Source organism: Schistocerca nitens, chromosome 6 (assembly GCF_023898315.1).
Source record: "Schistocerca nitens isolate TAMUIC-IGC-003100 chromosome 6, iqSchNite1.1, whole genome shotgun sequence".
Taxonomy (NCBI): Eukaryota; Metazoa; Arthropoda; class Insecta; order Orthoptera; family Acrididae; genus Schistocerca; species Schistocerca nitens.
The window spans coordinates 327692337-327713768 of record NC_064619.1 but is presented as its reverse complement, the minus strand read 5'-3'; the positions used below and the strand labels follow the sequence as shown (position 1 = coordinate 327713768).

Here is a 21432-nt window from a genome sequence, read left to right as displayed (position 1 = left end):
TAGCTCGTATCTAAAACTGGCGCTTAAATGAATACGTGTCACCAACCAACAATGGACATTGGTAGCTGTAGATGACAGGGTTAACAATAGATTCATCCATTAATACACATTTCGTTTTCATAATACAAAGATCTTATCATCAATTAGTACAACAGCATTTAATTTCCCAATTTTAATAATTCAATTTAATAATCTTTTCTAGCTTCTAAAATTATAGCGACGAACATAAATTACGCAAAAGGTGATGAAATAATGTTTGCTGACAATCAATATTTTCCGAGAGGGAATGTAATGCACATGCCAGCAGTGTGCAGAAATGGCTTACTTCTTTGGTAAAAAGACATTACTACTTTAGTTACAACAAAAGAAGTAAATAGAAATTAAGCTCAAAAAGAGTATATTACTACAGAAATAATTTACTGAAGTAGCCCAGCCTAAAGAAGTAAGTGTTACTACAAGAGTAATTTATATCAGTTTGTTGCTTGCAAACCTAAGACTAAGAAGCTTATTCTTCGCAAGATTCTAGACCAGTTCTACAGGATTAAAGTCTAGATGCTGCCATGATAGTAGGAGGGGAACTACTTTCTTACAAAATTTTGTTTATGCAAAAACACGAGACGGTCCTTAATTAACAGTGAAAGTTGAGCATTCCTTGTCTCTACATATTTTCAGTTTTTTCTGTCCATTTCTATATGGCAATCTGAAGTTTTCCTATTACAGTCATGGAGGAGAAATGAATATGATCTGAAATTGCATCCATTCACAACAATGAAATGTTGATTGCCACTGTTTTAAGGAAATATTATTTGTACACTCACTTTGCCAACACATAGTCACAGTGTATCAGCTGTGAGTCCATGGTTTGTTTCAATAAACCTTTGGCCTTTTTAATTCTGAAGCTTCATTTTTTCACAAAAAATCTAATGAAATACACTCTTTTTACGTGTTCCCTCGGACACGCATAAAGATTTCTTCATCCCAGCATCTTTTAAAATTAAATACCATAGATCAAATAGTGTTTCTCAGAGTTTCTTTGCTGGCCTCTAAATCCAATTCTGTGTGACAAAAACTACAAAGTTTTTGCAAGGATGATTATTTCTTTGCAATACTCATATTGCCACAGAAATTGATAAATTATTTAGTGTACACTTTGCTTCTTCTTCTTTGGGGCAGATACCTGAAGCATGCTTCACTCAGCATCATGTCCCTCCTTTCATAATTTGCATACCACTGACTTAATTAACTTTTGCTTAACACCTTCCTTTGGCCTCTCTGTTGACATTATCACACCTTTTACCTTCCTTCTCATTGTCAGCAAAATTTATGACAAACAGCAAGTTGGTCTGGTGCCCATGAATGTATTTTCTGTGGTTGCTCTCTGTGCTCACAGAGTAGGAACAATGAATGCTACTTTGAATTGGAACATGGCTGTACCTAACCATGCAACTAAGTTCGTTCCCACTACGGCTGGGTATACAGTTTACCTTCGCAAGTAAAACAATTGGTGGTCACTACTTTCAAAATATAATCCATCTGAGATATGTATGTTTATATTAGTTTCTCACACTGTTTAAAACATTTCAGTGTGTTGTTTACAATGAAGCTCTGCAGGAGTTCAACCATCTGCTTTGTGGCAGAGCACAAGGATACTATGCACCTATGAGGTAAACTGTGCATCTAATGCCACAGGTCTTTTTTTGACAGAATGTATCATGGCACGACTCATGTCAAGGTAAAAAACAGTTAAACATGAACATGCCATAACAAATAATTTGTTAGTAATGTGAATAGTCTCACTTCCTCAGTGTTGAGGTATGCAAATGTGCACTACTTTACATGCACTGGTATCTTTAGCGCCTACATAAAATATTTCAAGAAGAGTTTCATTAAAAGACTTGAAACGTATGACATAAGTATTAGCTAACACTTACGACAGCTGTAAGCAAAATATAATCACATACTATTTTTAAACATTTCTTACTAAACAAGGTTACAAGTGCACAACTTACATAAAGAATTCGCTGCAATGCTTGTCTTACGTCACTCCTCTTCAGCTGGTCAACTTCTTCCAACTGTTTTTTCATATAATCTGATAAAATCACAATTGAACGGATTGAATTATGGAGTCCAGATTCCTTCGATTTACGAAAAGGATCAAAGGCAGTAAGAGACTGACTGAAAAACAAGATTCAGCACAAAGATCATTTCAGTAACAGCACAGTACATTGGAAGGCATTCGCAGATAATTGAAAAAAATATTGTAATTCTCTCTCTCATGCTTTCAGAATTAACAGTTCTCCAACATATCATCCTCTGCTTCCCAACAAAGGAACTGTTAGTTTCAAAAACTAGATAGTGTGTTCTTTTTACTTTTATATACATCTACCAGCAGCACTATACAATTTGCCACCTGAAGTAAATATTGGCCAGAAATTGTGTGTCACAATTAGGGGAGAGTATGCCATGGATATGATATGTGAATGGGGGTGGCAATCTTTAAAACAGACATTTCTGTTGTAGCAGGATCTTCTCATGAAATTTCAGTCACCAACTTTCTCCTCAGAGTGTGAAAATATTTTGTTGGAGCCTATCTACTTAGTGAGGAATTATCATCTACGCTTACACAGTAAAATTTAAGCGTTTTTCCTGTGAACTATTCGAGAGTGGAACGGTAGAAAAATATCTTGAAGGTGGTTTGGCAAACCCTCTGCCAGGCACTTAATTGTGAAATGCACAGTAATCACATAGATGTAGATTATTTTTAAGTTTTTATGACTGAATTTTCTTTCGATATAATTGTATGCATTATGGCACACAGAGTGCACATAATACATGCACTACTGTTTCAGAGTAGAGTTGCTACCATTTACAAAAAAATTTCTAAACTATCATGTTTGTATAGTTTGCGGAGAAGAAAAAAGTTCCCAGATTCTTCCTGGATTTCTCAGTTAAAAATACACTTTCTCCTAGATGCATTTTTTCCATTTAAAGTGTAAATATGCTTTCCCACAACACTGTAAAACTTTATCAGTCCTTTGAAAAGTGAAGGTTTTACTCCGGCATAGAAATTTCTGACACTTTAGGAAACAAAACCGTGCAAGAAACAACATGTTTTGTAAAGATCTTTGATTCGTGGCAACATTTACAGTGCTTATTTTCGTATTATGAGAAAGTACAGGGTGTCCCACTCAAACCTCCCTGATTTCAAAGACCGAGGAAAAAAGAAAACCACAGTAGATACGACAATGAAAAATGCACCACATTGTAGAGCATCTCAGAGAATTTATTTATTTATCACCAATGCACCTCTACATGTGAACTATTTGTAGCACGAAGAATATCGAGCCTATATACAATTTCTTGCCAAGTTCTTTGTAACATTTCCTCTGTTATTGTTGCAATTTCATTAGTGATACAATGTCAAAACGTAGGAATATTGTCCACTTTGGTTGCATACACGCGGTCCTTCATGAATCCCCATACGAAGAAATCAAGCGGCGTAATGTCGGGTGAACGTGGTGGCCACGCAATGGGCCCTCCACGTCCGATCGAATGACTGGGAAATTTCCTATCCAGAAACTTGCGAACAGCCGTTGACCAACGCAGCGGAGCTCCATCTTGTTGAAAAAAAATGTTGGGTTGCAAGTCTTGTATCTGAGGGTACACAAACTGTTCCAACATGTCCAGATACACTGACCCATTCACTGTTTGTTCGGCAAAGAAGAACGGGCCAACAATCCTGTCATGCATTAGCCCGCACCAGAAGTTTAGTTTAGGGCTATCATGAATATGTTCAATGACAACATGCAGATTTTGCGAACCCCAAATCTGAACATTATGCCTATTAACCCTTGCTGATAGATGAACGGTTGCCTCATCTGAGAATAAACATCTTTCCAGGAAGCTGGCATCCATATCAATATGCTGCAGCATTATCTGCAGCAAACTGTTGTCAGCATGGTTTGTCATTCGGCATCAGATGTTGCAGCCTTTGCACTTTGTAAGCACACATACGAAGATGCTGGTGAACTACACGATGCAATGTTGGTCAAGGCATATCAAGTTGCTTAGATACTTGACGAACTGACTTACATGGGCTTCTGACAAACATTTGTCTGATGCCCTCCACTGTCTCTTCTGAAACTCTATAACGTGCGCTACCAGAATGTTTCAGAACACTTCCTGTTGCCAAAAACTTCCTATACCATTCATTAATTGCTTCCACATCCGGTGGATCACATTCATACACACAATGATAATTTCTTTGCACAGTAATCAGTGATTCTGTTTCTGCATACCACACTACCGCTTGCGCACGCTGCTGTGGAGTCGCAATTTTCACTTCATGTGACCATGCTGCATCTGTCGACAATACTTGGCACTTCTAACATGGGAATATAAATTCTTTGAGATGCTCTACAATATGGTGCATATTTCATTGTCATATCTACTGTGGTTTTTCTCTCCTGGGTCCTCGAAATCAGGGAGGTTTGTGTGGGACACCCAGTATAAACACAAATTCCACCAAATACGGTACAATAGCTTCCGAAGCACTGAAATATAGATTGTCAGCCAATTATAGCTCATGTCATGCGACTGCACAAGCCGATGACAGCTGATATTCAGAGCAATAAGGACATGTGATGTAATCAGCCAATAGCAACATCATTGGTAAGCAACATGGAACACACAAATGAGAAAAGTTAATGGCTTAAATTAATACACATACATACAATTACAAGAAACGCTAAGCTTTCATATATAATATTTACCAGTATGGAAGAATTAAAAGAAATATGACAAACTAACCTTTAAACTTGGTCTTTATTAGCATGTGTTATCCTTTAAGATATGAAACACAAATGTGCCAGTAAAATTTTAAGTAATGGCATAAATGACTGGTCTTTTGGGCCCAAATTTTTTCTTAGTGCCTCGTCCACAATGTTAAATTTTCAATGACAGTCTAACGTTCCAAGATTTAAGAAATTCATCGCACATTCTCGCACCTAATATAATTTGACTTGCTTAAAAGGAAATATAGTCTGACAGTAATGCTTCTCAAACCGCCATTCACCAAATCTTCCCACCACCTGTTTGAAATATAACAAGTTGTGATGTCACACTCATCAAAACAAGGCCCACGAGAAAGACACATCAAAAGCAGTTTGTTGTTTCGAAGTATTGCATCGTCTGTGACACATTTTGCTGAAAACAGATGCATATGTGTAGATTATGTTTTGTTGTTGTAAACGATGCATTTTCTTTGCAACTGAAGTTTTATTTCGGTGTTGCTCTATCATTTATGTTTTATTGCTGCAGTATTATTCTGCAGTAGTGGGCTAAAGTAAAATTCTCTGTTAGAGTATCAGCTCTTACCAGTCAAAATTGCAAAAATTTAATGGAAAACTAAAACAATGAAAAATTCCCAAAAATCTAAAAAAAAAATCCTGTGTTTTCCCTTATTTCTCCCAGATGAAAAAATTCCCAGGTTTTTCCCAGATTTCCCAATTGCCCCGGGCTGTATTACACCCTGTTTTAACCAAGTGATTAAAATTGTTCAATTATGTTTATTTACATTAATGTAAAAGTCAGGAATGTTGGTTCAATGTCCATAAATGAAATACACTGAAAGTTTCACTCTCTGGATTCCTTATGCATTCACTGTATTGTTTATTTGGTACATATTATCATCATTTGATTGCAGAGCTAATTTTCGTAGATTTGTTATCACTTAAGATATGCTAACATCTCACAGATTTGAATAAAGGAACACGATGACACAAAGCGGCTGAAAAATGTTTGGGTAATACAAACAAAACAGCGTTTTGCATACAGGCAGACTGTATACCCAATAATTTTATCAGCAAACATTGCAAATGCAGGTGCAGCAAATCCAGATGATGAATACCAAAGAATTTTCTTTTCACTACTCTTCACTTTTATTAACCATAAATTTACTTTCAATGATTAGCTTTCTTGTGTTTATGAACGTCAACATAACACATACTGGTAAGCTGCACCAACTAGGAAAAGTTTCACAAAGTTCACAGCTGTTGCGATGATTGACTGAGAGCATTACACTGTGCTTGCTGAACCCAGGCAGACTCACTACAGATGTACCCATTTTGATTACTGGGTGGTGACTGGCTGAATTGTTATATTCCTTAAGGATAACATCACCAAACACTGATTAACTGCTGCTTTGCTAACAACACCCACTTATATACATATGTATTAAAAAACCTATATCATGGTAAAATACAGGACTATTAAATTTTACATACTAACATAAAAGACAGGAAAATTGAAACATACAACAAACAGTGAAGAAAATCTGTTTCATCAAAAGCTATATAATTAGAAAATTTCATGATAACTGGTACTATTTTAGAGAGGGAAAATTTAATGTGCACAGGGATATCCAAAGCCAAGATATTCTGGAAAGTTACATTTTATAATTTGGAAATTTAAGAAACTAACATGTTACTTTACCGAAAGCATATAATTCTGGAATCAGAAAAGTCATGGCTACAATATTATAACAGTAGAATTTTGACAGGACAGCATTTTAATATTGGAACACAGTACAAAATGAAGTTTTATGATATGAATAATGTTTGAAATATTAAACTTTTTCAGAAAAACTAAAATGTTTGCTTCAAGAGGTTTCAAATAAGCTATTTTTCTAGTGTCTGAAAATTGTGATCTCTAAAGAAAAAAATGGTGGCTGTTCTCTCCATCATCAGTGAAATGATCATTTTCTAACATTCAGATATACCTTTTCTGGCATGTTCTGAGCATTATCATGATATAACAAGATTTTATTAAATGTAACAATATGTGCGTATTTGAATGTTTGACTTTTTCCCTCAAAGCACTCATTCAATATCAGACCTTGAAAAATGTAATCTAAATCTATTCACCCCCTTAATTTCCAGTATCTATATGTTAATGCCAAGCAACTGATTAACAGCTATGAAAACTGAAAAGATAAACATAAGATAGAATGAAAAGCTTCAAAACACGCTTAACTGAAGGTTGTAGAATTGTCACCTTAAGCCAACATTGCAATGATTTTAGGCTATTCTTTGTACAAGTGGGTAAGTAGCTGCTGACACATATATGCATTTACATGTACATAATCCCCCCCCCCCCCGAGACATTGATGTTTGACTGTAACATAGTTATGTCTGCCTATTGACACTGCTAGCAGTCAAGTCTCCTCATCAAACCCTCTTTATTCAACTGAACTCAATATTTTTCTTGATTTATAAAACTATACATCAGTCTCACCTTAATTCAAATATTTCTCTCACTTTCCTGTACATATAGCATTCTGAAAATAGCCAGTCACTATTGAACCACTTGTGTTTGTTATTTTTTGTTTCTTCTTCCAGGACTGAATTCCAGATTTTAATGTCAGAGCTATTTGATTTAAGTGGTGTCAGTGGTTTGTTTGTCTGAATTTCATTCTTCAACTGTGAAAATGCACCAATGACGGTTTTTAGCTCTTCTCTTGCTACCTGCAACACAATAAGGATAATTAGTCTGCTAAGTATCAATTTCATAATGTCTTATTTTAAGATATAAGCAACTAGGTATGTACCATTTAAAAGAACAAAGGCAAATAAATTTAAGCAGCTGTTAAATCTTATGAAAAACACACACACACACACACACACACACACACACACAACCTTTCACTTTAAAACACCTCTTTTTCTAAAGCAATCATAATCATTTAGACATAAGAACAAGAGAGAAGTTAGATACCCTGGCACACAGACTCTTTTTTTTTGACAGGCAAACCAACTAACTTCACATCTTAATTTCCTCTGACAATTGCACACTAGAATCATCAAGTTTCATTTTGAGTGACAAGGATTCCATCTAGCATCCCAGGAATAAATAGTGCCAAACATCTGTGCAGCACTCCAACCAATACAGGGTTCTGAAGTGTCAGCTATCCAACACTTCAAATAAAAATGTTTAATAATACCAAGAAACACGTTTTCTCCATGTGCTACACCATATATCACAACTACTAATTTACACAGCTGCTGATGAACAAATTTACACCACATTCACATGAAATGTTTGCTCATCACTGAAAAGTGCTACACAAAACTAAAATACACTGATAAACCAAAACATTACGACCACCTGCTTAATAGCTTGTTTTTCCATCTTTGGAATGAAATACATCACTCAGTCTGCATATCAGTGATCCAACAATTTGTTGGTAGGTTTGTGGTGGTATGAAAAAGATGACTAAACAGAGTAATTCATATTAATGACAAGCCACTGATGGCACCCAATAGCAACTCAGATGGATTCTATAGGACTTACATCTGGCAAATTTGGTCGCTGAGACATCAACGTGAGTTCATGCTCCCCAAACCACTGTAGCATGGTTCTGACACTGTGACACAGACAATTATACTCCTGAAAAATGACATCACAGTCGGGGAAGACATCAAACATGAAGGGATGCAGGTGGTTCGCGACATCAGCATGTTTTCAATTATTACCACAGGTCCCATGCAAGCACAGGAGAATGTCTCCTATAGCATAATACTTCTCCCACCAGCCTGGGTCCATGGCGCACTGCACATTTTGAGCCACCATTCATCTCAATGACGATGTTTGTGGAAATGACCATCGACACAGTGTAGCAAAAATGTGATTCACAAGAAGAGCCAACAGGTTTCCATTGATTGACGAGTGAATCTAAATGACCCCGTGTCAACTGCAATCGTAATTGATGATGTCATTGGGTCAACATGTGAACACTAGGGGTGGCCTGCTGCGAAGTTCATGGTTCAACAGTGTACGATGAGCGGTGTGCTATGAAACACTTGTACCTGCACCAGCACTGTGCTCTTTTGGCAAAGATGCACCAAATCACCATCTATCCTACTTTACAGAGCAGAAAAGCCTCAAAACCCCACGATCTTCAAAGAGTCATGGGCGTCCAATCATTTAGTGACTAGCTGTAGTTTCACAGTCCTTGTACATCTTTCTGTAGATGCTAATGATAACAGCACATGAACATTCAACCAGATTCACCATTTTCGAGATACTTGTTCACAGGGTCTACATGATAATAATCTGCCCTTTGTTAAAGTTGCTTATCTGAATGGATCCCATATCTTCACTAGGCTGATCCCCCATCCGTGTCTGCTTCGCTTACATACTTCTGTTACCATGTCACAACCCCGCAATGCATCAGGCGGCATCCAACCTCGCTGTGGGCAGTGGTAATAATGTTTTGGCTGATCAATGTAAATAAATTTTAATTATAATATTATTAAAGTAGTTTATTTATGTAAACAATGTATATGTACTATCTACTCAGAAATTAATCTGGTTCTGGCTGTGGATCCATCACAAATAACACAAAAAAAAGAGCAGTCAGAATTGGTGTGAGTGTTGCCAAAGGGGAACTATCATAGAATGAAACTGCCAAATTTTGCCACTGAATTTACATGGGAAAAATTAGTTTGAGAGATGAGCAAATAAGTACAAATTTTCCCCAGGTTGTGTTAGTATTATTTTTATGGTAGCTATGCTGTAATAAAATGGAAGGAAAAATTTCATAGCTGAAGAACCAGAGGTTTTAGAGAAAGATAACATTGTAATTGGAAGAACAGGTATAGCATTTTCTTTGCCCTGTTCGCAAAATAAAAACATTAAATCTCCAAAAGTATTTATACCGACCCTAAACTTTCTGTAAGCATTGTATATGGGGCTACAAATAAAATAAGACACTGGTTAACTGAAAAAATTTCTCTTTACTCTTCTGGTGGAAAAGTGCTGTTAATCTAGAAATAATTCAAAAACCAAGATCGCTTAAATACTTGTTTACTAGATGACCGTTTTCAACACACTAAAGGTGCCATCATCGGATCTGAATGTAGCTTAACATGTATAAATCATTTGGATATAACGATACATGAGGCAGACCAGCTGATATAACATCATTGTCGTAGAAATAAAAATTAAAAAACAACTGCTCTCATGGTCATTCTATTCCATTTTTTATTTCTACGACTATGATTTTATATCAGCTGGTCTGCCTCATGTATTGTTATATCCAAATGATTTATACATGTTAAGCTACATTCAGATCCGATGATGGCACCTTTAGTGTGTTGACACCGGTCATCTAGTAAACAGTATTTAAGCGATCTTGGCTTTTGAATTATTTCTACAACAGAGTGATCTCCCCACAATACACACAGAATTTAAGCCATCTTGGCTGTTGAATTATTTCTACAACAAGGTGATCGCCCCACAACACACTATGTGTTCACTGTTGTTATTCTATTGAAAAATTCGATGAGGACAGTTTCACAGTCTGAACAACCCTACAAGCCTGCAGTCTGGCTTCAGCTGCCAGAGACTGTGGTTGTGTGTGTGTGTGTGTGTGTGTGTGTGTGTGTGTGTGTGTGTGTGTGTGTGTGTTTTTTTGAAAAAGGCCTTGTTGACTGAAAGCTCATTTTGTGTCAGGCTTTTTGTTGTGCCTATCTGCGACTCAGCATTTTCCCTATATGGTGAGCAGCAACTATCCTTTCCACAATATGGTTACATTCCATGCTGGATTTTTCATTGCTTCACTGTGGATTAATGGGTTTGAACAATCTGTATCACAGCCGAATGTGAAGAGCCATTAATGTCAAAACGATCCACCTTCAAATGAGAAAATCATTTTCTTGCCATGCTGTGTCCAATGGCATTACTCATTACTCCATACATGGGGCAAATGTTTCTGGCTGCCTCCACTGCTGTCACCCCTCAATTGAAATCAATTAGAAGAATATGTCAGAAATGTTCCGAATTCTCCATTTGGCACTCCGTTTTCTAGCATCAACAGCTCCACTCACTATCTCCAAAGGACAAAACTACCATATGTAAACTCAAACGGCAAATGTGAACTATAAATAAAAAATGATAATTGATAAATAAACTCATAGCAACCAGAATACCAACATGAAAAACAGACTATAAACCTAATATTTTCAAAATGAATGTATATTTGTGAGAGTCACATCAGTAAAGTTGACTTTTCCCGTGCACGTCCTGATTTCAATACTTGTGTGGAAAGTGTTTTCAATAATACTTTTTGAGTGGATACTATCCTGCTTCTATTTAAAAATAATAGTCCACCCCTATTCTAGGTTAAATAGTTGGGAATGTTAGACAATGTATTTTTGTTACATCCTGTTAAGTTTTGCTACTGTGTTACCGAAGTTTGGTAACATACTGATAGTGACCGAGCGAGGTGGCGCAGTGGTTAGACACTGGACTCTCATTCGGGAGGACGACGGTTCAATCCCGCGTCCGGCGATCCTGATTTAGGTCTTTCATGATTTCCCTAAATTGCTCCAGGCAAATGCTGGGATGGTTCCTTTCAAAGGGCATGGCCGACTTCCTTCCCCGTCCTTCCCTAATCCGATGAGACCGATGACCTCGCTGTCTGGTCTCCTTCCCCAAACAAAACAAAAAAACACTGATAGTGCGTGGCAGTTCGTCCTGCTCTCTAGTAACATAATATGGTATGCAGTCAGGCATTTTGTACGCCTTAATATTTTTCTCATTCTTGAATGCTGGACAAATCAGTAAATGAGGCACGGTGTATTTCTGGGCAGTTTACATCTGCACTGCCTGACAAAAAAGTGACACACCCAGGAAAGGAGGAAATGAAATGAAATGTCACACTTTGGGAGGATCTATGATGTTACTGCAGCGATTACAATATCGAGTCAAGTTTACAAAGAATTTGGCAGTATAAGCCCACTTATTAGTATGATGTTGTACCATCACTGGCCTGGATGCTTATCACTGGCCTGGATGCTTACACTGATTTGGGTGGGAGGGGTGTCATAACACAATTGCATCCTCTCCTGAGGCAAGCTGTTGTAACTGGTCCTTGGATACCTTGGATACTGGCACTGGGACAAAGTTAACATCTGAGATTGTCCCACAATATTCCAATGTTCCATCAGGGACAGATCTGAGTAACTTGCTCACCATGGAGTATTTCAACATGATGCAGACAGTTCCTAGACACACGTGCCCTGTGTGAATGAGCATTGTTCTGTTGAAAAATGAAACCACAACATTGTCACACGAGAGCTAACATTTTAACAACCAGCCATTTATGCCATTATTTAAAGTGTTACTGGTACATATATAATTGACATTTCTTAAAGAATAATATATACTAAAAAAAGACCAAGTTTCAAGATTTCTTTTTCATATTTACATTAGTTCTTTGATAGGTTACAAATTTAAAATAATGATGACAGAAAATATGATTATCTTTCCGAAAACAAGTGCAAGATGAGTTACTGAGTGATTTCTTCTTCTTGTCCTTCCAAAATCTTGTATTCACTCAACAAACGTGAAATATCTGTACCAGAATAACAGCAAAATGCAAAATCTAATGAGTTGTCGTGGTCTTCAGTCCAAAGACTGGTTTGATGCAGCTCTCCATGCTACTCTATCCTCTGCAAGCCTCTTTATCTCCAAGAAACTACTGCAACCTACATCCTTCTGAATCTGCTTACTGTATTCATCATTTGGTATCTCTCTACAATCCCCCCCCCCCCCACTTCCCTCCAGCACTAAATTAGTGATCCCTTGATGCCACAGAATGTGTCCAACCAACCGATCCCTTCTTACAGTCAGGTTGTACCACAAATTTCTCTTCTCCCCAATTCTGTTCAGTACCTCCTCATTAGTTATGTGATGTACCCATTTAATCTTCAGCATTCTTCTGTAGCACCACATTTTGAAAGCTTCTATTCTCTTCTTGTCTAAACCGTTTATCATCCATGTTTCACTTCCATACATGGCTACACTCCATACAAGCACTTTCTGAAAGGACTTCCTGACACTTAAATCTATATTCGATGTTAACAAATTTCTCTTCTTCAACACACTTTCCTTGCGACTGCCAGTCAACATTTTATATCCTCCGTACTTCGACAATCATCAGTTATTTTGTTTCTCAAATAGCAAAACTCATCTACTACTTCAAGTGTCTCAATGACTTAACTAATTCCCTCAGCTACATTCCGTTATCCTCATTTTGCTTTTGTCGATGTTCATCTTATATCCTCCTTTCAACACACTGTCCATTCCATTCAACTGCTCTTCCAAGTCCTTTGCTGTCTCTGACAAAATTACAATGTCATCAGCAAACCTCAAAATTTTTATTTCTTCTCCCTGGACTTTAATTCCTACTCCAAATTTTTCTTTGGTTTCCTAAGCTGCTTACTCAATATACAGATTGAATAACTTAAGGGATAGGCTACAACCCTGTCTCACTCCCTTCTCAACCACTGCCTCCCTTTTGTGCCCCTCGACTCTCGTAACTGCCCTCTTTCTGTACAATTTGTAAATAGCCTTTCGTTCCCTGTACTTTACTCCTGGCACCCTCAGAATTTGAAAGAGAGTATTCCAGTCAACATTGTCAAAAGCTTCCTCTACGTCTACAAATGCTACAAGTGTAGGTTTGCCTTTTCTTAACCTAAATTCTATGAGAAATTGTAGGGTCAGTATTGCCTCGCATGTTCCTACATTTCTCCGGAATCCAAACTGACCTTCCCTGAGATCGGCTTGTACCAGTTTTTCCATTCTTCTGTAAAGGATTCATGTTAGTATTTTACAATTGTGACTTATTAAACTAATTTCACACCTGTCAGCACCTGCTTTCTTCGGAATTGGAATTATTACATCGTCCTCAGAATCTGACGCCCATCTCATACATCTTGCACACCAGATGGAAGAGTTTTGTCATGAATGGCTCTCCCACAGCTATCAGTAGTTCTAATGGAATGTTGCCAACTCCAGGGGCCTTGTCTAAACTTGAGTCTTTCAGTGCTTTGTCAACTTTTTCATGCACCATTATATCTCCCTTCTCATCTTCATCTACATCCTCTTCCATTTCCATAATATTGCCCTCAAGTACATCTCCCTTGTACAGACCCTTTACATATTCCTTCCAGCTTTCTGATTTCCCCTCTTTGCTTAGGATTGGTTTTCCAAATGAGCTATTTACATTCATACAAGTGGTTCTTTTCTCTCCAAAGGTCTTTCTAATTTTCCTGTAGGCAGCATCTGTCTTACCCCTAGTGATATAACCTTCTACATCCTTACATTTGTTCTCTAGCAATTTCTGCTTAGCCATTTTGCACTTCCTGTCGATCTCATTTTTTAGACATTTTTATTCACTTTCACTTGCTCCCTTTATTGCAATTTTATATTTTCTCCTTTCATCAATTAAATTCAATATCTCTTGTGTTACCCAAGGATTTCTACTAGCACTCATCTTTTTACCTATTTGATCCTCTGCTACGTTCACTATTTCATCACTTGTCAGTCTCTCCCTAATGCTTCATCTGAAACACCGTACAACCTGTGGTTCTTTCAATTTATCCAGGTCCCATCTCCTTAAATTTGCAGCTTTTTCAGTTTTAATCTGTAGTTCATACCCAATAAATTGTGGTCAGAGTCGACATCTACTGTTGGAAATGCCTTACGATTTAAGATCTGGTTCCGAAATCTATGTCTGAGCATTATATAATGAATCCGAAACCTTCCGGTGTCTCCAGGTCTATTCCACATATGCAACCTTCTTTCATGATTCTTAAACCAAGTGTTAGCTATAATTAAATTATGCTCTGTCAAAATTCTACTGGGCGGCTTCTCTTTCATTCCTTTCACCCAGTCCATATTCACCTACTACTTTTCCTTCTCTTCCTTTTCCTACTATCGAATTCCAGTCCCCTGTGACTATAAAATTTTTATCTTCTGTAACTATCTGAATAATTTCTTTTATCTCATCATACATTTCCTCAGTCTCCTCATCTGCGGAGCTAGTTGGTATACAAACTTGTACTACCGTGGTCGATGTGGGCCTCGTGTCTATCTTGGCTACAATAATGTGTTCACTACGCTGTTCATAGTAGCTTATCCACATTCCTATTTTTTTATTCATTATCAAACCTACTCCTGCATTAGCCCTATTTGATTTTGTATTTACAACCCTGTATTCACCTGACCAGAAGTTCCTCCTGCCTCCGAACTTCACTAATTTCCATTATATGTAACTTCAACCTATCCACTTCCCTTTTTAGACTTTCTAACCTACCTGCCTGATGAAGGGATCTGATATCCCATGCTCCGATCCGTAGAATGCCAGTTTTGTTTCTCCTGATAACAACAGCTTCCAGAGTAGTCCCCGCACAGAGATTCAAATGGGGGACTATTTTACTTCTGGAATATTTTACCCAAGAGGATGCCAACATCATTTAATCATAGAGTACAGCTGCTTGCCCTCAAGAAAAGTTACGGCTGTAGTTTCCTCTTGCTTTCAGCCGTTTGTAGTGGCGGTAGAGCAAGGCCGTTTTGGTTGATGTTACAAGGCCAGATCAGTGAACCATGCAGACTGTTGCCTCTGCACCCACTGAAATGCAGCTGCCCCTCTTCAGGAACCACATTTGTCTAGCCTCCCTCCATCATGGGTGGGCTTATGGTATAGCTATCTGTTTCACTGAGGCATGCAAGCCTCTCCACCAATGGCAAGGTCCATGGTTCACTGGAGGGGGAGGGGGGGCGGCATCTAATGAGTTCATCTAATGTGTACTTACACAAAATAATGACAATGTAATCACATATCGGCTCAATTATTCACAACAGCAGCTTTTAAATTCGCTAGTTTCTTTCAAAATAATTCTAGAAATTGACAACAGAAGGCAGTACCTGTCCAGGGACAGGTAGTGAGATGTCTGTACACTGTTCTCATATGAAACGAGTCCAGTTTCTGAGTGACAGGTTGCTTGCACATCAACAAAATCGTGGCCTGAGCTACACTCTGGCGCGGTCTTTTGAACACAGTGCTGTAGCCCAAGTTGTGATTGGACTTGGACACTACAGTGTTAACGCATGAGAGTGTTTGTGATTTGTCATTGAGCTATCAGAAATCCCTCAATCACTACTAGTATTGACCTGAAAGCTTACCTGACCAATGGCGTGGGATGACACAGAACACCGGAAGAAGTCTATAACGTGTTATCAGAGGGTGGGTGGGGTAGTGAAAGGGTTACAATGTGCCTGGTGCACAGTATGGCAAATCCTCCCTTGTGGTGGTCAGATGTGGTTGACCAAAACCTTGATGATGCTTATCCTTGCCCTCACTTTTCCATGCAGTCCAACATCGGGCCACATGGGAATGCCTCAAAACCCTGGATATTGCACAATTCAATCAGCTGGCCAAATGGACACTTACAATGAGCTCTATCTCAAATTTTGTCAGGTGTTGATACCACTGTCTCACACAAGTATGCAGCATCTCCATGTCCTTCACAGTTATTCCTCAATATCTGATGCTGTTTATGCCCCTTGTAGACAACATTACATGCAAACAACCCTAATGCACTCTGGTGGCTGTTTGACAGGGCACAGAGAACTGCAATTCTAATCATTTATATACTCGCCAATGTTGTATGTGTGCATACAAAGTTACTCTGACATCCAACTATGTCTTCTCAGTGTTTTGGGTTTTTTTATCAGGCAGTGTAACAAACTAGTTGCTCTCATGGTCTGTCTTGATGTGTTGATGCTCTGCATCATTCAGAATCATTGAGTGGAAAGATGTATATCCTAAACTCAGGCACTTAACAGGTGTGAAAACATGAGGTTTAATGTTGCCCTTACATACTATAACCTTTACCATCTCAGGTATAACATTCCCTTCAAAGGCATTGGTCTAGATCAAAGTAGCAATACCCTCTGTTATCTTTTGATCCTCTCTACATGCAACACTCCGAGTTGAACTGTGTCACTCCACGTTATTGCACTATTTTGTCAGTTTGTATAGTGAGGTCTTAATGAAAGATGAGACCCTGAGGTATTAAGTTTGTTATAAGGAGCGATGGTGACTAGTAACCTTCTAAGACTGTCACAGATGTGAATTGTCTGTAATTTCTTAGTGCTCAGTGTTTTGATCAACAGATTCGTTTCTCGTCTTCTCAGTTTTTCACATCTAGCTCCGTGGTGAAATATTTTATGCCAGTTCTGGGGTATGCTAAGCATTGGGTAAACTACTCAATTCTCCTCCGTAGTGTGTTGTGCCCAAAGACGGAAAAGTTACTGGGTTATATTTCTCTATCCTAAAATTTTGTTTTCTATCTGAGGTGACCATGCGAACACAGTAACTCATCTGGACAGTCTGATTCATTTCACTGCAGATGAACTATCCTGATGCCACTCACTTCATTTGTATCCCCTCTCCATGGGTGCCACCCATTACAAAAGTGCCTATCTGCCATACATCAGAGTCCTAATGTCCCAGAATGGACATTCATGGGGAGGTAGCTTTTGGGTATCTGCATAAATCAACAAAAATGTGGGGTGTGCGGAATCTTCACAGGAAATGAAAGTGTTGCACATCTCAGAATGCATCTTGGTTGTCCTGATAACAGTTGCTATCAATGTGTTAACTCACCTGCGATAGGCCTCCTTTTAGTTGCCTTTTACAACAGGCAACAAGGAGTTATCATGAGTCTATTTTAGCAACTCATCACTCTCATGCAGATATGATATGTCATCATGGGGCATTATCTGCCTTTTATTCCACTAGCTTTCTGAATTATTTTCTTCTCATCAGTCTACTGCTCTCATCAGCACTGCACATTACACTTCCAATCAACAGCACAAACTGGCACACCAGAAAGAATGAGAACTGAAGCATTTGAGATGTGGTGCTATGGAACAATGCTGAAAAAGTGAGCTGATAATATAAGAGATGAGACGGTTCTCTGCAGAATCAGTGAAGAAAGAAATATATGGAAAGTATTAACTAGAACAGGGGACAAAATTATGGACATATGTTAGAACATCAGGGAACAACTTTCGTGGCACCAGAAACATTTGTAGAGGGCAAACAACATGTTAAGATACCCTATATAAGGGAGGAAGCTGTAGTGGACCACATCAACCCAACCCAATGACTGAAAATCAACAGCAATGATTTGATGCAAAGTCCATTCCCATTCCTATTTTGACATTTTATTTTAGATTAACATTTCTTTTAAAGTTATGGGCCTACAATAAAGAGCAACTACTGTCAGTCAGTTAGTACCTATATGAGACCAGTAAATAAGTTTCTGCCTGATCAACTAATTTCTTATTATTGCTTAATATGAACAGTGTGTTTTATAGGGACTGCAGACATGTATGAAATAAAAGTTTCTGATAATTTGCACACATGTCAACTTTGCATATACTTTAGTAATTACATCCCAACAAATTTTTCCAGGATTAAAACTTTCCAAAACTGCATTGCAGCATGATGTAGTCATCTCCATGCAAATAATGTATTCCCACAACATGTTCTTCACTGAGTATCATTCTTTGCCATAATTATTACACCATTAACATTTTTTCTTTAAAAAAAATGCATGGAATGTTACAGCACAGCTATGCTATTACGTCATGTAGCTTCATGAATTGAAGTTTGTTGATCTTACGCTAATTTCCAAATAAAAGACAAATTTTGCTAAGTGTCATTGATAGCTTTCACAGTGCATGATTATCTGAGTAAAATTTAGGCGTATCATAAAAAATAATGTTAACAAAAGAAATGGAGACTGCTTCACGGACTTTACCTCTCCATGGCCTTTAATGATTTCTTCCTTGTCTCGCACTAAATGATCAATGACCTGGGTCAATATAACGGGTAGCCGATCCTTCACTGTTGCATACGCAAAACTCCTGAAAAATTTAAATTGCATTCAGTATTACTAATGTACTTGTCCAAGGATTCTACAATCATACGGGATCTGCCAGCTTAATACAAGGAAAACGTAAGTAATATACAATATGTAGACATATGAAAATTGCCTCAGCATTTACATTATGTTATTTACGAAAACCACAAAAAATGTAACAAATCAAGATGTCCAGAAAGAACATAAGCCTTTAATATCACAAAACTGAAGTCCATGTCTTTGACTGTCAGTTATACCTACTGTGTAATTCTCTTAAATTTTACATACTTGAAACAAGTTTGCTTAACACATACACCTTTTTTTATCCTCTTATTGTTAGTAATCCTTAACTGTGTAGTATATAATATTTAAAAATCCTGCTTTGACTGCAAATACACATAGGCCTATTATAATTCAGATCCATCTCCTTGGACAAATTATCACGCAGTTTTAATCCCTGTGTTCATGTTTTAAGCATTTCATAGAATCTCGTATGTCAGAATTGGGTGATTACAGAAATGCCACCACAAGGCACTGGCTGTTAAACACTGATGATATAAGGTCTGATGACATTCTCTTTACCTGTATCTACTTGTGTGTATTTCACATCATTGGACAATCAATATTCATTCCCAAAAGCTTTGTGTTTGTATTGTACCCACTTGATTTCGAATTTTCTTAAAGTTACAGCAGATACAACAATCTCTATTCTGTGTCCTCACAAGCCAAACCGTACAGCAAATTTTCAAAACGCGACTAAATACAGAGAAATATTTCTTCGAGAATTCTGTAGAAATATGTAACTCTTTATATCCATTTTTGTTTTTTTTTGCATCCTACAGGAAGCACACATAAGAACTCTCAAATAACGACGTTCACACTCCACGTAATGCACAATTTTTGAGATAATAAGTAAATTAAATTTACCTCATATACTGAGCGCTTAGTGGCACACCTGGTGGAGTTTCCACATCAATGCAATCTTCATTCGAACGCATTGCAAATAAAATACAAATATGCAAAAAGTTAAAAAGCCACTCGAACAACTGCATCAGTCCAGCGATCTAAACTCGGGTAAAGTGTTTGCATATGCACGCATTTCGATCTTTATGTAACGTTCTTGTTATCAAATCACACGCGTTGAGAAAAAAACGAAATTAATGATACCGTACATCTGCAGTTTCGCTTCCGAAGCGCAAGTCTAAATTCTAATGCCTACATCTGTTTGGTATACAAATACGAAACTCAAATAACACGTGCCAACAATACTAATTAACGCAACAGGGAAAACAATATCGAGTTTCACACTTGCAGACGACACAAATGTAAACAAACATGACGCAACTTCAGTAGCGTATTTTTTTTTTTTTAGTACTGGTCGCTATTCTTTGGTTCAGGGATAATTTCTTCGTAAGTTTCGAGGTTAGCAACAGCTCGCAACAATACGAGTTATTGTACAGAGTGTCAACAATAGAAGTAAAAAATCCTAAACTGCGATAATTCGCATGTATGGTGTGAGAGCTTTGCTTTATATTGGGTTCAGGTTAAGGTCATAAGTGACGACAAGTGTGGTTGATCTTTACACTTCTTTGCAAGCTATCAATTACAACGGAAGTTGTCAGTTGCCTATTTAAGAAATACATACAATCACGACTTTTTCATAGGAGGTCGTGGTACAATATAAGTCAGTAGAAGGATTGTGAACATTATTAGGAAGAAAATGACCAGTACTACTAGCTAAAATCGGCTGCAGCTATTCTTGTCTCTTTCTGTCCTCAGCCAAGAGAAGAATCTGTTAATAGTTACGAGCTAATTATAAATTACAAAAGTTTAACAAGTTAACTGTCCTGTCAACAGATTGTTCACTCTGAGAAACACCTGATAGAAAAGAACTAAAAAGACCCAGCTGTCCTTCGAAAGCCTGCATACAAGGTTTCAAGATCCAGTATTATGAGGATACATTGCAGCGGACGGTCCCCCACATCTCGCTCCCTGGGGTTCGTGAAGAGAATATTAGACCAGTTACAATGCGTATAGAGTCATTTAACATCATTCTCCCCGAGACGTATTCACGAATGGAACAGGCAGGTATCCTAATCGTACTATTATGGTATCTTCTGTTTGTACTCTACAGTGAATTGCATAGTGTGCAAAAAGATGTAAACGTACGTTCGATTTCCACTAGATGCAAATGTATAGTACTTCACTGTTGCACTCGTGCCCCCTCAAAAGTTAATCTGAATGAATATTTTCACCAATAGCAGCTTGATGTTTGCTCGAGACGAGGGGTGATGCCCGCAGTCATGGTGTTATCATACTATAACACACATGAAACATCACATGCCCAACAACACCCCCCGTTAGGGGCGTAACTAGGCTGAGGCAACTGTGGCTATACTAATGGGCCCCTAAGGATAAAAGGGTCCCGACATCTAAAATAAAATTAGATGAAAATATAGAAAAATTAAAAAGTGACTTCAAAAGCCCATTGCATATTGGCTGGCAACAGCTGTGTTCAGCTGGTAAGAGAATGGTTCAAACACAAAAAGTGTGTGAAAACAACTGTTGAAGGAATGAAATGGGTAAATCAGTTGTAACGGACACAGTTCACAGCGACGAAACTGCAAGGTTCTGTTAGTTAAGAATCAAGTTT

The 21432-nt window shown here is 37.8% G+C and overlaps 1 protein-coding gene across 1 annotated transcript in view; it reads right to left on the bottom strand.

Moving 5' to 3' along the window:
• Window positions 1-20215, bottom strand: part of LOC126262366 (damage-control phosphatase ARMT1-like) — a 58617-nt gene extending 38402 nt beyond the window's left edge. The window contains exons 1-4 of the mRNA XM_049958951.1: window positions 19707-20215; window positions 18678-18783; window positions 7294-7523; window positions 2010-2175 (exon numbers count right to left, since the gene is read on the bottom strand). Of these exons, the coding sequence (XP_049814908.1) occupies window positions 2010-2175; window positions 7294-7523; window positions 18678-18783; window positions 19707-19831 (627 nt within the window). The 5' untranslated portion in view covers window positions 19832-20215. The remainder of the gene's footprint in view (window positions 1-2009; window positions 2176-7293; window positions 7524-18677; window positions 18784-19706) is intronic.
• Between the last annotated feature and the right edge of the window lie 1217 nt (window positions 20216-21432).